The following is a 24,502-nucleotide window of genomic DNA, read 5'->3' as shown; positions in this document are numbered from 1 at the left end:
GTGTGTGTACAGGGCGCTGCAATGACTGCTGCAGACTTACTGTGTGTGTACAGGACGCTGCAATGACGGCTGCAGACTTACTCTGTGTGTGTACAGGGCTCTGCAATGACGGCCGCAGACTTACTGTGTGTGTACAGGGCTCTTCAATGACGGCTGCAGACTTACTGTGTGTGTACAGGGCTCTGCAATGACTGCTGCAGACTTACTGTGTGTGTACAGGGCGCTGCAATGACGGCTGCAGACTTTCTGTGTGTGTGTACAGGGCTCTGCAATGACGGCCGCAGACTTACTGTGTGTGTACAGGGCGCTGCAATGACGGCTGCAGACTTACTGTGTGTGTACAGGGCTCTTCAATGACGGCTGCAGACTTACTGTGTGTGTGTACAGGGCGCTGCAATGACGGCCGCAGACTTACTGTGTGTGTACAGGGCTCTGGAATGACGGCCGCAGACTTACTGTGTGTGTACAGGGCTCTGGAATGACGGCCGCAGACTTACTGTGTTTGTACAGGGCTCTGCAATGACGGCGGCAGACTTAGTGTGTGTGTACAGGGCGCTGCAATGACGGCTGCAGACTTACTCTGTGTGTGTACAGGGCTCTGCAATGACGGCCGCAGACTTACTGTGTGTGTACAGGGCTCTTCAATGACGGCTGCAGACTTACTGTGTGTGTACAGGGCGCTGCAATGACGGCTGCAGACTTACTGTGTGTGTGTACAGGGCTCTGCAATGACGGCTGCAGACTTACTGTGTGTGTACAAGGCTCTGCAATGACGGCTGCAGACTTACTGTGTGTGTACAAGGCTCTGCAATGATGACTGCAGACTTACTGTGTGTGTGTACAGGGCTCTGCAGTGACGGCTGCAGACTTACTGTGTGTGTACAGGGCTCTGCAATGACGGCTGCAGACTTATTGTGTGTGTACAGGGCTCTGCAATGACGGCTGCAGACTTACTGTGTGTGTACAGGGCTCTGCAATGACGGCTGCAGACTTACTGTGTGTGTACAAAGCGCTGCAATGACGGCTGCAGACTTACTGTGTGTGTACAGGGCGCTGCAATGACGGCTGCAGACTTAATTTGTGTGTACAGGGCTCAGCAATGACGGCTGCAGACTTACTGTGTGTGTGTACAGGGCTCTGCAATGACGGCTGCAGACTTACTGTGTGTGTACAAGGCTCTGCAATGACGGCTGCAGACTTACTGTGTGTGTACAAGGCTCTGCAATGATGACTGCAGACTTACTGTGTGTGTGTACAGGGCTCTGCAGTGACGGCTGCAGACTTACTGTGTGTGTACAGGGCTCTGCAATGACGGCTGCAGACTTATTGTGTGTGTACAGGGCTCTGCAATGACGGCTGCAGACTTACTGTGTGTGTACAGGGCTCTGCAATGACGGCTGCAGACTTACTGTGTGTGTACAAAGCGCTGCAATGACGGCTGCAGACTTACTGTGTGTGTACAGGGCGCTGCAATGACGGCTGCAGACTTAATTTGTGTGTACAGGGCTCAGCAATGACGGCTGCAGACTTACTGTGTGTGTACAGGGCTCTGCAATGACGGCGCAGACTTAATGTGTGTGTACAGGGCTCTGCAATGACGGCTGCAGACTTACTGTGTGTGTGTACAGGGCTCTGCAATGACGGCTGCAGACTTACTGTGTGTGTGTACAGGGCTCTGCAATGACGGCTGCAGACTTATTGTGTGTGTACAGGGCTCTGCAATGACAGCCGCTGACTTACTGTGTGTGTACAGGGCGCTGCAGTGACGGCCGCAGACTTACTGTGTGTGTACAGGGCGCTGCAGTGACGGCTGCAGACTTACTGTGTGTGTACAGGGCGCTGCAGTGACGGCTGCAGACTTACTGTGTGTGTACAGGACGCCTTTCATTCCAGCAGCCCAGTCTACAATGACTGCCATTGTACAGTGTGGTATGTACAGTAGATGACTTCTGCAGCTTATGTGTCTGTTCTGTACTAAAAGCTTCTCCTCTGCGTCTGGGAGGGCGTGCTGAGATCTGTAGTCCTTCCATATTTTGCTTCCAAAGCACTTCTCCATTATTACAGCTTTGTGCCAATTGCTGAGTTTCTCCAAAATTGTCATCACCTACTGAGGATATAGAACAAGTCTGATCTGGGCGTCACCTGTGCGGTGTTATGGAGCCGCTGTTTTATGCAGAGTCTGCGGTGTCCATTACATTGGTGGTTTTGCTGGTACTGGATGCTGATATTCGCTCCCTGCACACAATGTGGGGTCCTGGCCCTTGTGTGCTGTCTACTGAAATCCGTGGCCCCCATGGAGCTCTCCCACTTCTTGGAGCAGTTCTATACTGGGCTTAATAATATTAATTTTTTTTTGCATTCCATGCAGATTTTCTTTTGTGTTTTAGTCAATAAATCTGATCTGATTTTTAGCAAATAACAAAAATGTATGAACCTGCCATACGACTAATCCATCCGTGTGGACGAGCCCTGGTGCAGACTGCAGTCTTACCTTTATGGGAAGATCTAAAGTGATTTAAATGTCTTCATGTAAAGATCCGTGATCAACATGTTATCTGCATCAAGGTCAGAGGAGACAGCATGTATAGCCTGCAACCACGGCAAATTAATGGCCATAGATGGAAGGGGTGATAAGCCTGGATCTAAATAATGAGCATGCTGGATCCGTCACATGACTGACACCAGCGGCTCCTGATGGATCCCACTGATTATATGGGGGTTTCTTTGGTGTCTGTCACTGTATAAGGTTGGGCAGCATGCCATGCTTTTGTATAGTGTATTTTTTTCCCCCAGCTCCATCGAAGCCTTAGTGTTCAACTGATACATGGCAAGATATTCTGAAATGCCAAGCGCTGATCAGAGGTAACAATGTTGAGCAGGGCTGTGGAGTCGGTAAGCTAAACCTCCGACTCCTCAATTTCCACGACACCGACTCCAACTCCACGACTCCCTCATACATGGATCATGTTTAAGTGATAAATTTACTGTAGCCCAGATTCATCTCAGTTAAAAGTCTAGACCCTTAGATCAGGAATAGGACAGACCTTTAGAGGACATTTCATAACTTTCCCAAATTCTTATGAAAAAAATATTCCCCACAAACTGCATTGAACTACTGTACCCAATTTATTATATATTTTAGGATTTGGTCCATTTTATACTGACTCCGACTCCACAACAGCCCTGATGGCGAGACACCTAAAATGGTTCAGTTGTCTTAGCATTAAAGGCTATGGACACTTTCAGTGAATGCAATAATTTATTGCTGTAAAATAATTTTTGCAATAATTTTCAACTTTCACAGTCGCTACGTTTCACTGTACATAGCTCACTGCAGAAAGAGTTAACTGAACTCATTAGTGAGCTCATTCTGTGACGCTCTGTAACCCTCATCTTTCACCTTCTGACCGCCTATAAGCTTTTAATGGTATCCTCAAGATATATATACAGCTTAATACTATGGTCAAATAGGGAACTGTCTGCTTCCTCTTCCACCATTCAGCCTGTGCATCTGAATCCCAATGCAGAAGGTGCTATGACCTCACCAGATTGTGCCTACTGCACAGAGTCTCAGTCTGCACAGACTGAAATAGCACATTAGGGGAACAGGGCTAGGTAAATAATACTTTGGGGTTTTTTTTTGTCTGGAATGTGGAGTTTCATATTGTGTCTGTGGGGCCATAATACCGTGTGGTGGGAAGTGGGAACACCATGAGCGACCAGAATGGTGACCGGTCTGGAAACCATGTCCTATGAGGAACGGTTACAGGATTTGGGAATGTTTAGCTTGCAAAAAAGAAGACTGAGAGGAGACTTAATAGCCGTCTACAAATATCTCAAGGGCTGTCACATTGTAGAAGGATCATCTTTATTCTCATTTGCACAAGGAAAGACTAGAAGCAATTGGATGAAACTGAATGGGAGGAGACACAGATTAGATATTAGAAAAAACTTTTTCACTTGAGGGTGATCAATGAGTGGAACAGGCGGCCACGAGAGGTGGTGAGTTCTCCTTCAATGGACGTCTTCAAACAGAGGCTGGACAGACATCTGTCTGAGATGATTTAGTGAATCCTGCTTTGAGCAGGGGGTTAGACCAGATGACCCAGGAGGTCCCTTCCAACTCTACCATTCTATGAATCTATGATGTGGGCACCTCTGGAGGATCATACTGTTTGGAGAGCTGTTAATCAACTTACAAGGGCCTAATAAGGGGGAGCAATATGATTTACTGTTTTTGATAAATTTTCTAAAAAAAACAAAAAAAAAAAAAGTGAATGTCTATGGCTTTTATTAGCTCCTTTTTTCTATTCTGTCGTGGAGGCTCTTTTTCACAAAAAGTATTCCCCCTACTTTTTTTTTTTTTTTTTTTTTTTAAGATTATTTAGTGTTTTTTGAAAATACAAATAAAGATTTTCCTATATCTTATTTTTGTAATATTGCAAGTATCGTTTCATTTCCTTTTATATATGGGTTACTGGAGCCGTATAAACACCCATTCCCTTTCCTTTCTATTTAGTTTTTATTAGCTGCTATTGAGAAGGATAAATGTACAATCGGTCCTATCTCAACATGGGTTATCAGTAGTAGCGAGACAACATTCTAAATTCTGCTTAATATTAAGCAATAAAATTATTAATACAAAATAACATGTTAATATTGAGCCAAACTAATTTCACCCTGTTGGTTTGGCCCTCCACAAACAGTCGTGGTCTCTGGTAATGTAATTGCCCACCACCTGGTCAGGACTATGTGATGATTTAGCAGCTTTAATGTAATGCTAATATCAGATTAAAATATATAACTAATTTTATATTAGCCCAAACACTATTCTACAATTTGACAATATTGTTAGTTCATGTCCTAGACTGATTGGGACAAGCAACATATTAAAGCATAACCTGTAGATGTTGTCCTAGAAAGTGGAAAATTCCATTGTAGAATCCCATTAGTTTGAGTGCATCCTCCCCTGCTGCTGCGCACAGATTCCAACCCAGCACTAAGAATAGAATAAAAGGGTCCTGGCATCAATGCCCTGGTGCCAATTGTACATAGCTGCTCTGTCTCCTCAGTATCTGTAGTATCAGGATCTGACTCACATCCAGACGCGGCTGACATGAACTTGCCCTCTGCATTTGTGGGGTGCAGGGTTTGGTTAGAATGTTGGATCTCGTGAATAGAATTATTGTGTCGCCATAGTAGCGCTGCATCTTCATGTGGATGTTTGGCTGTTAAAACCATTGAGATCCTCAGTTTCTATTCCCTTCCTCCTCTAAGAGCCGCTCATAGGGACCTGTCACACTTCCTACCACACCGCTGTAATCAGGCAGGTCACTTGAGGTTGGTAACTTGTGTGCCAGGCAGGAGAGCAGCTGGATTACAACTCCTTTTTCTTCTCCCTTCTGTTATTTGCACGTCGTTTCTTCAAACCATTCAGAGTTGATCCGTGTTTTTGCCTTGAAAAACAATCATTCTTCCACTATAAGATACAAACGATTACACCCATCATTTTCCTTCCTTGAGATGGCTAAAGGAAAATGTATTTTCTATTAAAACACTGTCTGTGTGTGTGTGTGTGTGTGTGTGTGTGTGTGTGTGTGTATATACCACAAACTTAAATGTATTTTATTGAGATTTTGTGATACACCAACACGAAGTAGCAAGTATTTGTGAAGTATGAAGAAAATGATGCATGGTTTTCTAAATATCTTAGAGGTTGTCCACTACTTTTTCACTGATGACCTATCCTTAGGATAGGTTATAAATGTCTGATTGGCCGGGGTGCGACACCTGGCACCCCCACCGATCAGCTGGTGGTGGCTGCCGCCGGCTGGAAATACTTGCGGAGCTGGACGTCTTCTGATAGTGGCCGCCGCAGGGTACTGCACTTCCGCCTACTATTGATTTGAATAGGAGGTGGATGTGCAGCACCCTACCTAGGCCACAGTCAGCTGACGTCCAGCTCAGCAAGCGAGTATGTCCGGCCGATGGCCGCCAACATCTATAACAGCTGATCAGCTGGGGTGTCGGGTGTCTGCCCCGGCCGATCAGACATTGATAACCTATCGTAAGGATAGATAATCAATGGAAAAGTAGCGAACAACCTCTTTTAAAGCACCACTGCAACGTGTGGGGGTTTTTTTTGTTTGTTTTTTGTTTTTTTATTGCAGCGATGGAGTAGGGCTGGCTGGCAAAATTTGGCCTGGGGGCAATCACAAAGCAGTGGCCCATCTCTAGCCTGCTTATCTCTGGCCGCTGCATTAAAATAGCAAAGGTAACAGGCTTTAAACATAATGGTGGCTAGTACATAATTATGTGAACAGAATGGAGCTTACTACATAGATACAGGAAAAGAAAGAAACTACAGCACAGATACAGAAACAGAACCAAGCCTACTACATAGATACGGGACCAGAACCAAGCTTACTGCATAAATATGGTACAGGAGCAGAAAGGAGCTTAATGCATAGATAAGGGAGCAGAACAGAGTTTAGTACATAGATATGGGAACAAAAACAAACATACTACACAGATACAAGAACAGAGCTTAGTACATCAATATAGAAACAGAACCGTGCTTACTACTCACTAGAGATGAGCATTGTTCGACTAGAACTGTTCGCCAATCTCAAATTCGAGCTGTTTTGGGCGGTGTTCGAGTTGTTCGACGAACCCGAACGATTTGCAAAAATTCGGCTGTTCGAGGTTATGTTCGATAACTGTTTGTGCACCAAAAGCGTGTCCTGCATGTCTGGCGCTATTTAGAGCACCAATCATGCAGGGATTGTCTGCCACTCACTGTAATGCCACAGCCATGGTGGTTGTGGCATTAGAGTGATTGCCCAAATCGATGGGAACTGTGCTCACAGTGAAACATGAAAAGCCGGCAATTCAGCAGCGGCGTACACCGGTACCCGACAATTTAGAACCGAAAGAATAGAGCGTCACACATAGATTAGATAGATAGAAACATGTCAGTCACATATATAAGAAGTACAGTGACAGTGTTGATTACTGTACTTGTCATTTAGTGTAAAGGATTTATTTAAAAAAATATTAGTGTTTTCATGCACCGTCTCTTTAAAAAAGCCGGCCGGCAATTCAGAAGCGGTACCCGACAATTTAGAATGGAAGGAATAGAGCATCACACATAGATTAGATAGATAGAAACATGTCAGTCACATATATATGAAGTACAGTGACAGTGTTGATTACTGTACTTGTCATTTAGTGTTAAAATAAAGGATTTATTTAAAAAAAAATTGGCGTGGGGTTCCCCATAATTTTAGGCTCTAGCGGAGGTTAAGCAGACAGCTGGGGCAGATGTTTGAAGCCTGGGAAGGGGTAATACCCACGGAGCTTCCCAGGCTACTAATATCAGCCCCCAGCTGAATGCCTAGCCTTTACTAGCTATTAAAATGGGGGACCCCCCAAAAAATTGACGTGGGGTCCCCCCTATTTTAATAGCTAGCAAAGGCTAGGCAGACAGCTGGGGGCTGATATTAATAGCCCAGGAAGGGTGCCATGAATATTGGCCCCCTCCCAGGCTAGAAACACCAGCCGCCCCAGAAATGGCACATCCGTAGGATGCGCCAATTCTGGCACTTAGCCTCGCTCTTCCCACTGCCCTGTAGCGGTGGCAGTGGGGTAATAGGGCTGGGGTTGATGTCAGCTTATAATGCCAGCTGACAGCAAGCCCAGGTAAGTAATGGAGAGGCGTCTATAAGACACCCCCATTACTAACCCCATAGTCAAAGTAAAAAAAAAAAAAAAAAACACCCAGAATAAAGTCCTTTAATTGAAATAAAGACACAATTCTTTATTGTTCTAAATTAAACCATACTTACAATCACGCCCATTCCAGCTGAAGCCAACGATCCCCTGCAATAAAAGAAAAATAATAAAGCAACATAATCCTTACCTTTCCATGGTTCCCACGACAGCTTCAGCTCTGCTACATCGAGATGACAGGCTGGACCGCAGCAGAAAGCTGCCATCCAGCCTGTCATCCCGCAGACACTGAGAAGCGCAGGCTTGCTTGCGCTCCTCAGCGTCTCTCTGTGACGGCATCCAGATGAGCCGAGTTCATGTCCAATGAACTCGGCTCACCTCATGCACGTCACTGACAGCGTGGGAAAATTCTCACGCTGAAGCGCTGAGTGCAGGAGAATTCTCCCACGCTGTCAGTGACGTGCATGAGGTGAGCTCATGTCCAATGAACTCAGCTCACCTCATGCACGTCACTGACAGCGTGGGAAAATTCTCCTGCACTCAGCGCTTCAGCGTGAGAATTTTCCCACGCTGTCAGTGACGTGCATGAGGTGAGCCGAGTTCATTGGACATTAACTCGGCTCATCTGGATGCCGTCACAGAGAGACGCTGAGGAGCGCAAGCAAGCCTGCGCTTCTCAGTATCTGCGGGATGACAGGCTGGATGGCAGCGTTCTGCTGCGGTCCAGCCTGTCATCTCGATGTAGCAGAGCTGAAGCTGTCATGGGAACCATGGAAAGGTAAGGATGATGTTGCTTTATTATTTATCTTTTATTTCAGGAGATCGTTGGCTTCAGCTGGAATGGGCGTGACGGTAAGTATGGTTTAATTTAGAACAATAAAGAAATGTGTGTTTATTTCAATTAAAGGACTTTTTTCTGGGTGTTGTGTTTTTTTTAAATACTTTACTAGAAATTCATGGTGGTCATGTCTAATATTGGCGTGACCCCATGAATTTCGGGCTTAGGGCCAGCTGATAATGCCAAGCTGGCCCTAACCCCTTTATTACCCAGTGAGCCACCGCATCAGGGCCCTGGATGAGTTGGGTACAGCGCCAGAAGATGGCGCTTCTATGAACGCGCCATTTTCCGGGAGGCTGCGGACTGCAATTTGCAGCGGGGGTGGCCCAGAAAGCTTGGGCCTCCCTGCGCTGCGGATTCCAGCCCCCAGCTGCCTAGTTGTACCTGGCTGGACACAAAAATAGGGCGAAGCCCCACGTCAATTTTCTTTAAATTATTTCATGAAATAAGGAAAAAAGGGCTTCCCTATATTGTTGTGTCCGGCCAGGTACAAATAGGCAGCTGGTGGTTGGGGGCAGCCCGTTCCTGCCTGCTGTACCTGACTGGACACAAATATAGTGCGAAGCCCCACGTCAATTTTTTTTTAATTATTTCATGAATTTTCTGAAATAATTTAAAAAAATTGAAGTGGGGCTTCGCACTATATTTGTGTCCAGCCAGGTACAGCAGGCAGGAACGGGCTGCCCCCAACCACCAGCTGACTATTTGTACCTGGCCGGACACAACAATATAGGGAAGGCCTTTTTTTCTTAATTATTTCATGAAATAATTAAAAAAAAAATACGTGGGGCTTCGCCCTATTTTTGTGTCCAGCCAGATACAACTAGGCAGCTGGGGGCTGGAATCCGCAGCGCAGGGAGGCCCAAGCTTTCTGGGCCACCCCCGCTGCAAATTGCAGTCCGCAGCCACCCCGGAAAATGGCGCGTTCATAGAAGCGCCATCTTCTGGCGCTGTACCCAACTCATCCAGGGCGCTGGTGCGGTGGCTCACTGGGTAATAAAGGGGTTAGGGCCAGCTTGGTATTATCAGCTGGCCCTAAGCCCAAAATTCATGGGGTCACGCCAGTATTAGACATGACCGCCATGAATTTCTAGTAAAGTATTTAAAAAAAACACAACACCCAGAAAAAAGTCCTTTAATTGAAATAAACACACAATTCTTTATTGTTCTAAATTAAACCATACTTACCATCACACCCATTCCAGCTGAAGCCAACGATCTCCTGCAATAAAAGAAAAATAATAAACCAACATCATCCTTACCTTTCCATGGTTCCCATGACAGCTTCAGCTCTGCTACATCGAGATGACAGGATGGACCGCAGCAAAAAAGCTGCCATCCAGCCTGTAATCCCGCAGACACTGAGAAGCGCAGGCATGCTTGCGCTCCTCAGTGTCTCGCTGTGACGGCATAAAGATGAGCCGAGTTCATGTCCAATGAACTCTGCTCACCTCATGCACGTTACTGACAGCATGGGAGAATTCTCCTGCACTCAGCGCTTCAGCGTGAGAATTTTCCCACGCTGTCAGTGACGTGCATGAGGTGCGCCGAGTTCATTGGACATGACCTCGGCTCATCTTTATGCCGTCACAGAGAGACACTGAGGAGCGCAAGCATGCCTGCGCTTCTCAGTGTCTGCGGCATGGCAAGCTGGATGGCAGCGTTCTGCTGCGGTCCAGCCTGTCATCTCGATGTAGCAGAGCTGGAGCTGTCCTGGGAACCATGGAAAGGTAAGGATGATGTTGGTTTATTATTTTTCTTTTATTGCAGAAGATCGTTGGCTTCAGCTGGAATGGGTGTGACGGTAAGTATGGTTTAATTTAGAACAATAAAGAATTGTGTGTTTATTTCAATTAAAGGACTTTATTCTGGGTGTTTGTGTTTTTTTTAACTTTGACTATGGGGTTAGTAATGGGGGTGTCTTATAGACGCCTCTCCATTACTAACCTGGGCTTGATGTCAGCTGGCATTATAAGCTGACATCAACCCCAACCCTATTACCCCCTGCCACCGCACCAGGGCAGCGTGGAAGAGCGAGGCTAAGTGCCAGAGTTGGCGCATCCTATGGATGCGCCATTTCTGGGGCGGCTGACGGCTGGTGTTTCTAGCCTGGGAGGGGGCCAATATTCATGGCACCCTTCCTGGGCTATTAATATCAGCCCCCAGCTGTCTGCCTAGCCTTTGCTAGCTATTAAATAGGGGGGACCCCACGTCATTTTTTTGGGGGGTCCCCCATTTTAATAGCTAGTAAAGGCTAGGTATTCAGCTGGGGGCTGATATTAGTAGCCTGGGAAGCTCCATGGGTATTGCCCCCTTCCCAGGCTTCAAACATCTGCCCCAGCCGTCTGCTTAACCTCCGCTAGAGACTAAAATTACGGGGACCCCCACGCTAATTTTTTTTTTAATAAATCCTTTATTTTAACACTAAATGACAAGTACAGTAATCAACACTGTCACTGTACTTATTATAAATGTGACTGACCTGTTTCTATCTATCTAATCTATGTGTGATGCTCTATCTTTCTGTTCTAAATTGTCGGGTACCGCTGCTGAATTGCCGGCCGGCTTTTTTAAAGAGACGGTGCATGAAAACACTATTATTTTTTTAAATAAATCCTTTACACTAAATGACAAGTACAGTAATCAACACTGTCACTGTACTTATTATATATGTGACTGACATGTTTCTATCTATCTAATCTATGTGTGATGCTCTATTCTTTCTGTTATAAATTGTCGGGTACAGATGCTGAATTGCCGGCCGGCTTTTTTAAAGAGACGGTGCATGAAAACACTAATATTTTTTTTAATAAATCCTTTACACTAAATGACAAGTACAGTAACCAACACTGTCACTGTACTTCATATATATGTAACTGACATGTTTCTATCTATCTAATCTATGTGTGATGCTCTATTCCTTCTTGTCTAAATTGTCGGGTACCGGTGTATGCCGCTGCTAAATTTGCCGGCCGGCTTTTTTAAAGAGAGCGTCTTCTGAGCAGTTTGTCAGCGTTTGGACACCTTTGAAGGTGTTTTCTATGTGTTTCTATGTGTTTTTGTTTGCCTGCCATTGGTTTTAACGGTGTTCGACGAACAGTTCCTCGAACATCCCGGTGTTTGACGAACCGAACCGAACCCGAACACTACGGGGGTGGCTCAACACTACTACTCGCATACAGCAACAGAACCAAGCTTGCTAACTTTTATCTTAAAAAAAAAAAAAAAAAACACTTTGGAATAGTATTTTTATTATGAAGCATATCAAAAACCCTTCAAAACCGCTTTAGTAAATGTTCCTCAAAGAAGGAGTGTCTGCTGAAATGGTTTCAATTATAAAACTTTGTTTTTGACCCCCCCCCCCTCTAAAAACTCTGTCTGCACATAACCCATGTCTTCCCTGCAGCGCCTTCGCAGGTGAAATGCGACATTGCACAGTTGTCATTTAAGAAAATCTGTGTAATGCAGGACAATTATTTGAAAATGGGTTTTCTAAACTAGATAAAAAAAGAAAATCTAATCAGGCCTAGTATGTGATAGTACTGTATGAATAAAATGTGCAGTTACTGTCTACAGTCTTTACACTCAGTTCCTGGAACAGTAAACCGTTTTATGGGACTGCTTTTTTTTGGGCACCTGCTCACTATTCTTCCCCTCTAGTCCATACTTCTAAGACCTGCTGTACCTATACATGTAGTGTATAAACCCTGAACTGTTAATGACCAAGTATTTTTTGGGCATCATTGTTGCAGTGGGAAGAACCAACAGAGGGGTGGCCGTGCTTTATTAGAATTGTAGTCCCATCATTGAAGGGATCAAAGACCCCCACTGATGTTGTGTTTATTGCTGTATTGGATTAGTTGTATTAAGTTATCATCTCACTAACTGGCGCAGTAGAGCTTTATATATGTTTATTATATAGTTTTCACCATATATTAATGGTAAACCAGATTAATAGTGTGATAAACCATGCTATTTTATTTCTTTTTCCATATAGAAAACAAACATGTCTTCAGAAGAATGGACCTCCTCAGAAGGCGACTCAACATCATCGAAGCTGATCAAAAAGTCTAAGGAATCGCCTTTTGTCCCTATAGGTACAGTTAATTGTTTTCTGATTGGTTGTTTTTGTTGCTTGTTAAATTCGTTCTGCTTTTTGCTAATAGATTCCCATGCAAACTAAAGTGATCAGCTCCGATGGTCATTTAGGATGGTTTAGTTAGATGCTGGATCAGAGAAGAAACTTTGGACACTTTAGCGTTCAGCTCTGGTTTGGAAGTAAAGAGAATTGTACCCCAATTCCATAATTGCCCTATTCCCTTGTAGCAGCTCTTGCTTGAAAATGGTTAAAACTGCAAAGGGCTTTAAAAAAATAAAAAAAGTAACTGTACAATATATTTCTTATTAAAAATCCTCTCTTAAATGGAGAAATGCATTTCTAATCACCCAAGGTCTGTGCTGCGGATTACACTAAACTAGTCAGCGTCCTGCACGTCGATCTTGGCTACCATCTTCATCATGGGAGCGAGCACTGTACAGTTCTATTGCACTCGCCCCCTGCACTGAAGACAGTAGCCTAGCAGCAGAAGCAGGACGTTGCTTAGTGTATTGCAGCCCGCATCACACTCCTCGGGTGGTCCATGCTGCCGGTTAGCAGCATAAACCTCTTAGGCTATGTTCACGGGATATTTTTTTTTCAGGTGTTTTATGACCGGGCCTGTTTTAAAGAATGCCTGAAAAAGTGCTTGCCAGGTTCTTCCTTTTTATTTCTATTAAAAATCAAATTCATTGTTTATAATAGAAGGCAATAGTGAGTCAAAAAAAAAAAAAAAAGGCATGAGAGCTATCTGGGCGTATTTTAGGGCATTTTGTAAGTGCTTTTGAGGCGTTTTTGCCTCAGAAAAGGCTAGTGCTTCCAGAACTTCCCTCCTGACAGCACCACCAGGAGGTAGCCCTTCTTATCCTTGATGGGGGCAGGAATACACAAGAGGTTAAATAGCCCCTTCCAACACCACCCACCAGTGTTTTTCCTGTCCCTATCAGTGACAGACACATGAGAGGTGCCCTCTATGCTCGAAGACTTTACCTGACAGACTCAGGAGGATCGGAGGGGTTTATACTTTTCCTTCCTCCTGTCACAGGGTCCGTGGCCTACACCTCTCTGGGCAGAGGGCCTTCCCAGTCCAGCCATGGGATTAGGTACAGCCGCATCCCTCTGTGGAGGGCTCTTGGCTTCCTGCCGCCTATTCCCTGGAGCATGCGCGGGTGAGGAGGTGCTGCCTTTGATGCGCCCAATGTGCGTCCCAGGATGACACACATTTCTGGTTCTGGGAGCGGCGCCAAAGGCCTCTTGTGTCTGGTGTGCATTCCAGTGTGGAGCACACGTCTGGTTCCGGGGATTCCAGTGTGGACCGCAACAGAATTCGGATCACTGTTGAGTGGAGACTGCTTTAATTAATTGGATATGGGCAGCACAGATGGGTCAATCCAGTTCTGATGAATCAGATAACGAATGCTGGGTGAGATCTTTCTTTATTTCGGATCCTGTGGCCGACCTTACTAGTGCAGGTTTTGCTAGCAATGGAGGGGTAAAATCCTGGCCTTTCTGACAATTCTGCAGAGCCATCCCTTGGTCAAGTGAGTTATGTCAGGGGGCAGTAGTCATTTTTCTTATTTCCTCAGATGTCTATATTGCATCTCAACGTTTTTCATAGGACATGGAGATCCTTAAAAAAAAAAAACTGAGCTACTAAGAAGAGGGTTAAGAGATATGCAGCATGTAGCATTAAATTGTCAAAAGCAAACAGCTGTATAGAGTGTATTTCCTAGATGGTTAAGGAGGACCTATCCTCCTTCATGGTCGATATGAGGACAATGATTAGGGAGGAAGTCAAAAACACTATCTAGCCTGGTCTTGCCTCTATCTGCCGAGTCTACTCTTCGTCATAAGAGACCTAGCTGGGACATGGATTCTATCTTTGAAGAGTGCCTCAAAAAGCCCTCCCTTGACCCATCCTCACTGACTAGCTATCGCCACATATCACTTCTCCCCTATGCCTCAAAACTACTGAAACAACACGTCCACTTTGAACTGTCCTCCCACCTCTCCTCCTGTTCCCTTTTTGACCACTTACAATCTGGCTTCCGACCGCATCACTTCACTAAAACTACCCTGACTAAAGTCACCAACGACCTACTAACCACCAAATCCAAGCGACACTACTCTATCCTCCTTCTCCTGGACCTGTCATCTGCCTTCGACACAGTAGACCACTCCCTCTTACTACAGACTCTCTCATATCTTGGTAACACAGGCCCTATCTTGGATCTCTTCATACCTAACAGACCGGACCTTCAGGGTCTTCCACTCAGACACCACAACCTCATCTCGCCCCCTATCTGTCGGTGTCCCCCAAGGTTCAGTTCTAGGGCCCCTGCTCTTCTCCATCTACACTTTTGGCCTGAGAAAACTCAGTCTGATAGCTTTCAGTATCACCTCTATGCTGATGACACACAGATCTACCTCTCTGGACCCGATATCAACTCCTTACTAACCAGAATCCCATAATGTCTGCCCGCTATTTCATCCTTCTTCTCTGCTAGATTTCTAAAACTTAACATGGATAAAACTGAATTCATCATCTTTCCCCCACCTCACTCAACTCCCCCCATCTGACCTATCTATCAACGTTAATGGCTTCCCCCTCTCCCCAGTCCCGCAAGCTCGCTGCCTCGGGGTAACACTGGACTCTGATCTCTCCTTAAAACCACACATCCAAACCCTTTCCACTTCCTTCCGACTCTAACTCAATAATATATCCTGGATCCGCACATTCCTCAGCCAAGACTCTGCAAAAACACTAGTGCATGCCCTCATCTCCCGCCTCGACTACTGCAACCTCCTGCTGACTTCTACCACTCTTGCACCCCTCCAATATATCCTAAACTGTGCTGCTCGACTAATCCACCCCCCCCCCGCTACTCCCTGGCCTCTCCCCTCTGTCAGTCCCTTCAGCGGCTTCCCATTACCCAGAGACTCAAGTTCAAGACCCTAACCTTGGCATACAAAGCCATCCACAACCTGTCTCCTCCATACATCTGTGACCTAGTCTCCCAGTACTTGCCTACATGCAACCTCCGATCATCACAAGATCTCCTTCTCTACTCCCCTCTTATTTCCTCTTCCCACAATCACATACAAGATTTTTCCTGTGCATCCCCCTTTCTCTGGAACTCTCTACCCCAACATATCAGACTCTCGCCTACCTTGGAAATCTTCAAAAGGAACCTGAAGACCCACCTCTTCCGACAAACCTACAACCTGCTGTAACCCTCGCTCCACTATACCGCTGCACGACCAACTTACCCTCACCTACTGTATCCTCACCCATCCCTTGTAGCTTGTGAGCCCTTGCGGGCAGGGTCCACTCTCCTCCTGTACCAGTCGCTGACTCGTTTTGTTCAAGATTATTGTAATTGTTTTTATGTATACCCCCTTTTTCACATGTAAGGCGCCATGGAATAAATGGCGCTATAATAATCATATTATTCTAACCATGAGCAAGATGAGGGTGAAAGTGTTACCCCAAGATTACCTGAGGAGAAGAAAAAATATTTCACATCAGAGAATGCTGATACGCTTCTGCAAGCAGTAAGAAGCACTATGAAAATTGAGGCGACCCATGAATCCCTGTCATTCCAAGATGAGATGTCTGGGGGCCTGAGAACCTGGAGGAATAAGGTTTTCCCAGTTAATAGACACATCAGAGTAATGATTCTAAAGGAATGGAAGGAAGGGATTTCAAAGCTTGCCACCCTTCGAACCCGATGATGTCAATCTTTGGGAAGAGGTCCCAAAAATTGATATTCTATCGGCTAGAGCAGTAAAGAAAACCTTGATCCCATTCGAGGATTCCTCGAGCCTCAAAGATCCTATGGATAGGAAATCGGCCAGCCTACTTAAGAGAATTTGGGAGACCTCTTCCGCCATTATCAGAGCCAACATAGCTGCCACCTCGGTAGCTAGATCAATGCACTTGTGGATAGATGAGTTAGATAGCCACTTGAGAAAGAAAGCTCAAAGAGTGGATATATTGGAATTTCTTCCCTTACTGAAAATGGCAATAGGCTTTATGGCATATGCTTCGGCAGATTCTGTCCGGTTCGCTGCAAGGGATGGCGCGCTTTCTAATGCAGCACGGCACGCTTATGTCTTTAAAACATGGTCGGGGATAGCCATTCAAAGAATAAGTTATGTTCTATTCCCTCCTCTGGTCTTCAGGTATTCGACTGTGTTCTAGATGACATCTTGAAGAAGGCCTCTGACACCAAGAGGATTTCCAGAAGAGAAGCGAAAAAAGTTCCTTGTGCAGATGTTAAAAAATCTCCAGTAGTTTATCAGTGACTTCTAGAAGATGTAAAAGATTTATTGAACTCAGGAGTAATGGTGCCCGTTCCCCAGTCAGAATGGTATCGGGGCCACTATTCAAGTCTGTTCACAGTAAAGAAGCCCAGAGGCGACTTTCGGACCAGTGTAAATCTAAATCCCTTAAACGATTGGATATCGTACAAAGGATTCAAAATGGAATCAGTTAGGTCAACCGTACCATTAATGGGGAAAGATACGGTGGTCAACCCTGGACCTGAAAAACGCCTACTACCATGTAGCCATTCAACCCTCATGTCAGAAGTTCCTGAGATTTGCAGTGAAAGAACAGGATGAGATCCAGCACTGCCAGTTCCAGTGTCTTCTACTTTGCTTGTCTTCCACCCCTCACTTCTTTATGAAGCTGGTCGCAGAGGTTATTGCCTAAGAAAGATATTTTGATCACTCCGTATCTGGACTACTTTCTTCTAGTAGCAGACTTGTCGCAACAACTGAGGGTCCATCTAGCGACAAACATCTGTTTTTGAAATTAGGAAAAATTGCACCTCAGGCCAGAGAAAAAGATCTTTATGGGGGGGGGGGTGCCCTTCTGGACTGAAAGTAATATTTATCATTCCTCCTAGAACAGAAACAGGCAGAGATTAGAGCAAAAATTCAGTCCTTTCAAAAGAGGGCATGAATATCCCTCAAAGAGGCAATGAAAGTCCTAATTCTAATGACATCTTGTATATCAAGTGTTCAGTGGAGCCAATGCCACACAAGCAATCTTATCTTCCTGGGATTGACAGCCATACAGTTTAGATAAGAAAATAAGGTTATCAACAGAAGTGAAGGAATCTCTGAAGTGGTGCTCCTCTCCACTGAATCTTCAGAGAGGGAAACCATGGATTCTGTCCCCATACGTGGAGGTCAATACTGACGCAAGCCGCCGTGGTTGGGAGCTGACGTAGATGACCAATAACTTCAGGGCACTTGGCCAGTATCCGTTCGACCCAGATCCTCGAACTACAGAGAACTCCAGGCTGTGTGGGAGATGTTAGGCCGGGGTCCCACTAGCGTATGGCATCCGATGCGATATGCTAATGACACTTGGTTCCTGCTCTGCTGTGAGCGGGAGCCGAGTGTCAGTGCTCCATGCTCCGATTCTCTCGGGTAATTTCTCCATCTCCCCTGTTGCTGGCATCGGCGGGAATCGCACTGCACTCGGGTGATATCGCAATCCGATCGGAGCTGGAAAAAAAAAAATGCCACTGAGCACAGAATCATAGGATTAAATTGGTCCAAATGCAATCCAATTAATTTAATCGCGAGTAAGAGCAAGCCCTTACAAAGGTGTCGACCTATTCTCAGAAACCAGAATGTCAGAATTTTCCCAGCCAACATCACTACGGTTTCCTTTTTCTTCTTCAAAGTGGTCCGAAGCATCCCCATCTTCAGTCCTTAGCATCGGAAATATTCTGCTGGGCAGAAAATACAGTTCTCTCCATCTCAGCAGTACATGTAAAGGAGTCAGAGAATCAGGTTGCAGATTTCCTCAACAGAGAAAGGATAGAGCCATCAGAATGGCCTCTGAACATGGATGTGTTCCATCAATTAACCCAGCACTGGCATATCTCTCTGGTAGATCTGTTCACCTCCTTGATGAATACAAAGACGGAGAAATTATTTTCTTTAAATAAAAGGGACAAGCCCGCTGGAATAGAGACACCTTGTCCCAGGATTGAGACATGGACGTGGCACATGCCTTCCCTCCATTTCCAGGATCCCGAGGGTACTGAGGAAGATTCAGGAAGATCATGCCAGAGTAATTCTAATAGTTCCATTCTGGCCCAAGAAAAGTTGGTTCTCCCTTCTAAAGCAGATGGCTCTGGAGAGTCCCATCCTCCTACCGTCAAGACATGAAGTTCTGATCCAGGGTCCGGTATACAATCATGATGTGGAAGTACTACATCCTGTGTTTACATAAATATTAACGCTATGGCCTATAGAGAAACCAGAGCAGACCGCTAAAATTATTATTTGTTTATTAGTGATTAACTAAAAGAAGCTGACTTAAAAAGATTAATAAATAATACCACGATGTGTAAATCAGCTCAATACAGGGATTGCGTGAACCACTGAGGCAGCGTGGCCGTTAATTCACCAAAATGAATAATCCCCCCCCCCCCCTCTAGATAGTCAAAGTGCAAGGTTATAATGACAGAAAAAAACTTTTCAGAACTGACAGTATATGATCTATTTTCTAACTGAGGATGAATCGAAGGCATGTAATTCTCTGACTGCTGCAGAGATTTCCAATCCAAGGTAGAAGAGTATATTGAAGGCAAAGCTATAATAGGTGCCAATAGATATACAGTACAGACCAAAAGTTTGGACACACCTTCTCATTTAAAGATTTTTCTGTATTTTCATGATTTTGAAAATTGTACTTTCACACTTAAGGCATCAAAACTATGAATTAACACATGTGGAATTATATACTTAACAAAAAAGTGTGAAACAACTAAAAATATGTCTTATATTCTAGGTTCTTCAAAGTAGCCACCTTTTGCTTTGATGACGGCTTTGCACACTCTTGGCATTCTCTTGCTGAGCTTCAAGAGGTAGTCACCGGAAATGGTCTTCCAACAATCTTGAAGGAGTTCCCAGAGATGCTTAGCTCTTGTTGGCCCTTTTGCCTTCACTCTGCGGTCCAGCTCACCCCAAACCATCTCGATTGGGTTCAGGTCTGGTGACTGTGGAGGCCAGGTCATCTGGCGTAGCACCCCATCACTCTCCTTCTTGGTCAAATAGCCCTTACACAGTCTGGAGGTGTGTTTGGGGTCATTGTCCTGTTGATAGATAAATGATGGTCCAACTAAACGCAAACCGGATGGAATAGCATGCCGCTGCAAGATGCTGTGGTAGCCATGCTGGTTCAGTATGCCTTCAATTTTGAATAAATCCCCAACAGTGTCACCAGCAAAGCACCGTCACACCTCCTCCATGCTTCACGGTGGGAACCATGTCTATTTCTTACACATTCCTCACATGTAATAAAGCTGTCAAACAGTTGCAAATCACGCACACGGGTGCGATTTAACCTTATCACCGAGCAGCTAGAAATACTCGGAGCTCGGCCCAAGCGTACTCGGACAGAACATACTCGCTCAACACTAGTTGTGACGAATATCATCAGTAACTTATACTGTTTGCAATAGAGATGTGTTTTTTTCATACTTGCACATTTGGAGCGTTTTGTGTTTTTTTTATTTTTTTTTTAATTTTTTTTATTTTCAAATCTAAAAGTAATAGCATTGGGGTATCTTTCATTGGGTTCTAAGGCAGAATATTCCTGTGCAGCACTTCTTCTATGGCAGATCAGACCAGTCGTGTGGCTTTGCTTTGGATTCATAGCTTCTTATTGAGAGTTGAGTTGATAATCTAAATGGGAAATGTATAATTGTGCTCTGATAATGGTCGTCTTTAAAGCCAGCCTTTCATCTTCACCGTTGTTAATACCCTGGCCAGATTTTCTCATCTCTTCTACTTAGAAAAAGTTAATAATGGACAAATCTAATTAGCACTGAGCACAGCCGGCCTGGAAAATGGCAGTGGCATCGGTTATATGAATTAATCTAATAATGTCCAACAAGGTTTATCCTGATTGTTTTGAAATGAATGACGATGACATCTGTACTCATCTGATTATCTCCTTTGAGGTCTAACCTGATTTCTGGTATTGTCATTTCATTAGATCTGGGCATATGAGCAGTTGGCAGACACTGTTGGTGCCACTTTATCAGGGTGCGATCAGGTTATTTAACAGATTCAAATGATTGTACCTGAGTATTTTATGTTCCTTGATACTTGTCCTCCATAATTAAAATGAATGTTTTTTTTTTCAGTTTTATACTCTCTATTAACCCTTTACACTATCCCCATTCGACTTCATAAAACTGGTGCCCAATAGTTTAGAATCTCTAAATAGCTGTATTTTGCCAATGCCTGACGCTGCTTATGACTCTTGATGTGTATCGCCTCATTAGTGTCGATTATACATGGGTCCAAAAACATACTATTCCGGTTCCTTAGCATGCACTGAGCAAAAAACTCTCCAGAACCCCACCCCAGACACCCACCTATAAAGTACACAAGAAACAAACATGCATGAAGGCAACATTTTGCGTTACAGGATATCTTTCTTTTTTCATGGCCAATGACTGAGCTCTTGACACCCTGCATACACTAGATTTATTGCTATATACATATTGAAATGTTTCCTTTTAATTGGTCACGTATGAGCGACGCCTTTCTGAACCCTAGTTGTCAGGCGCTGAGATTAGCTGTACTATTACAGGGTTTTGTCAGATCGACAAGAGTAAATGAGGACACGGTTCTGCAGATATATTGTATGAAGTGGCGACAGGGCAGTTGGTTTAAATGTACTGAAATAGCCTGGTTATCTGCCCGATAAGTGTGAATAAAAGATGGCATGTGTCCACTCCGCATGTGACAACCAGAGTCCGGCCCGTGGTGACTGATGTCCTCTATCAGAGGAGATTGAGAACAGACCAAGGTGCATGTAAAAGGCTGGTATTTTATTCTTTGCACAAACCCAGGGATTTTTTTGGCACATAAAGTAACTAAAACTGACCAAATTAAAAAATTGTCCTTTTTATAATCTACAGTATTTTACAGATGCATCAATAAAACCACTGACAAGTGACATGAACAGTGTGTTGTTTTGTAATAAAGACCCCTGTTAAAGAGTGGAATATATGATTCAGCAAGTGAAAATTCAAGTTTACTCAACATTTTAAGTAATTGTTCAGAATAAGCTGTCGCGTGTGTACATGAGGAATAACGCTATTTCTGGCCATTATATCTTTGTATTCCGCATTCTCACCAGTGTTGCCCTCTGCAGTCTCTGTCTCTAATTTCTGTTAGTCCACACTCACTAGCTCAGAGACAATCTGCTGTGTCTCCTATACACAGCCACAGCACACTGATATAGATGGGTTCCTGCTCTTCTTTATTTCTAGCATTCAGACAAAAGCAGCAGGGAAGACATTATACACAAGTACTGAGCGGTGTAGTTGTAAACCCAGCACTGAAGAGGAATATATTTATTACAAGCTACAGCATAATTTTTTCACCCTTCATCCCCTCTCCATAGTTTAATAGGAGCTGTAACCTGATACTTCATTGAGATAGAAGTCTGCCTTGATTTGCCCAATATGGATTTGACCTGTTTTTCAGAGTGAATAGTGACTTAAGAAGCAGGGCTGTGGAGTCGATAAACCAAACCTCCAACTCCTCAATTTCCATGACAGGCTCCACGACTCCGACTCCCTCATTCATGTCTCATGTTTAAGTGATAAATTTACTGTAGCACAGATTCATCTCAGCTAAAAGTCTAGACCCTTAGATCAGGAATAAGACAGACATTTATAGGACATTTCATAACTTTCCCAAATTCTTACGAAAAAATATTCCCCACAAACTGCATTGAACTACTGTACCCAATTTATTATATATTTTAGGAGTTGGAGTCGGTCAATTTTATACCGGCTCCAACTCCACAGCCCTGTTAAGGAGTCCAGGACGTAAAGGGAATCAGTTAGCAGGTTTTTGCTACCTCATCTGTAGGCAAAGAGACCCTGATTCCAACCATGTACCACTTAGTTTACTGGGTACAGTGGTTCTGACAGTTTTTTTAGACTTGGCAATACAGCAGAGCTGAGGAAGCTAGCCCCGCCCACACCAGGCTCTGTATATACAATGTCTATAGACAGTGAGGTGCCTATCACAGGAGGGGGCAGAGTGAACTAGCATGCAGGGCTGATGTGTCCCAACAATGATAAGCTCCTGGTGCTAAAACAATCATAGCAAGTAAACAAAACCATGGAGCTTGATAAGAGAGGCATTGCTGAAGTCTGTGTCTTAACCCCTACAGCATGCTGTCTTCAGATTACATAGCAAAAACCTGCTGACGAGTCCCTTTTAAAGGATATAATGCCAGATACCACAGGTCCCATCCATGGTCTTTTGAGTCCATACCTCAAAGTGGCTACGTTATGACTGTAGATTAGTGTACACAAACGTTTCAGCAACTGCAAATACATTCAGGAATTGTGTATTGATCTCCCAGCCCAGTCTTATCTTGCTATCAGCTGGATATACATTTTTTTTTTCCTTGGGTGATTTGTGCATTTTGGCACCAGAGCTAAATTGGTATGGACTCCAAAAATGTAGAGTCGGTAAGCCAAACTTCTGACTCTGATTCCACTTTATTTTCAACACTCTTTCAAAAATGGCTCATGTATAGTAATTAGTATTAAACATATACTGTAGTGAAATGGCAGTGTCAGTATCACGGAAATAGTTTGCTCAGAACAAACTGGAATAGGAAAGGGTTCTTTACAGTTAGAGCACTCAGACATTGGCATTCCTTACCACAAGAGGAGTAACCTCATTTGAAAAAGGGCTGGATGATGTTCTCACAACAAATGGCACGGTGGGTTATAAATAAGCTAGTGATAGAGCATGTAAAGCTGGTGAAGAAAGATTGAGCTTGATGAACCCAGGTCTCTTTTTCAACCTATATGACTATGTAACAAAATATATTTATTTCTGTGCAATTTCTTAAAAAAAACGTTAAATTCCTATGAAAGTAAATGCCAAAAAGCAATTTATTTATGCAATGTTAATATTAGTAATCTATAATATCTTTATTTTGAAGCATTGTTGGAGTCTGTACATTTGTACTTGCTCCACCCAAAACGAACTCTGACCCCATACCCCAACGCGATTTCCTCACCTCGTTAGTACATTGCCAAATTTCTTATTGTAAAAAATCTTTGATTAATATTAGTCCTCAAGTGTGCACTGAAGTTACTGTAATGTGAAAAATACAGTAGAGATTGAGTTATTCATGACATACCTTCACCCGAACAATTTCTGTAAAATACAGAACGTTTTATACACTGAACTCTTTGACAGTAATAAAGGCAGATAGCTCATTTTATGGCTTCAGTGGCATACATACACGTATATACGTGTAAAGGTCAGGTTGCCAGGCTTTGTTTCATTCTTTTTCCTTCTTTTCTTTTGCTCTGCTCGTGTTCCGTTTAGAAGAACAGACAAAATGAAATTGATGCCCAAATTGGATCTGTTGCTAACAGATGCAAAAGGAAACAGAGGGGCCCCATTGATTAATATGGGGTCTGTCTAGTTTCCATTTGGTGTTCAATGGAACCGGATAAAGAATGCAGCATGCACAACTTTTTGTTCAGTTACAAAAAAAAATGAAAACAACAATTACTGGGACCCCACTGGTTCTATTTTCATCAGTTAGCAAATGGGCCCATTTTGGGCATGGATCAGTTTGTTCCTAAAGTGGAACAGAAAATGGAAATGTGAACAGAGCCCAAAACCAAGCAGGTTGTCTCTAATGAGGACTTTCTGGTGGACCCATGCCATGGATCCAGTATTGCATTGTGCTTTCCAGTGCAAACTGAAGCCACGGCACGGATGTGAATAAAGGCTAAGCGGTTCACGGATAC

The 24,502-nt window shown here is 44.1% G+C and overlaps 1 protein-coding gene across 1 annotated transcript in view; it reads left to right on the top strand.

Moving 5' to 3' along the window:
- The window catches only part of HIGD1C (HIG1 hypoxia inducible domain family member 1C), a 38,691-nt gene that overhangs the window by 7,330 nt on the left and 6,859 nt on the right, over positions 1–24,502 (top strand). The window contains exon 2 of the mRNA XM_073663254.1: positions 12,567–12,666. Within this exon, the coding sequence (XP_073519355.1) occupies positions 12,576–12,666 (91 nt within the window). The 5' untranslated portion in view covers positions 12,567–12,575. The remainder of the gene's footprint in view (positions 1–12,566; positions 12,667–24,502) is intronic.

Source organism: Phyllobates terribilis, unplaced genomic scaffold (genome assembly GCF_046119375.1).
Source record: "Phyllobates terribilis strain yellow unplaced genomic scaffold, ASM4611937v1 Scaffold_2__4_contigs__length_985480577, whole genome shotgun sequence".
In the NCBI taxonomy this organism is placed as follows: Eukaryota; Metazoa; Chordata; class Amphibia; order Anura; family Dendrobatidae; genus Phyllobates; species Phyllobates terribilis.
This window is presented reverse-complemented; position numbering and strand designations above follow the sequence as displayed.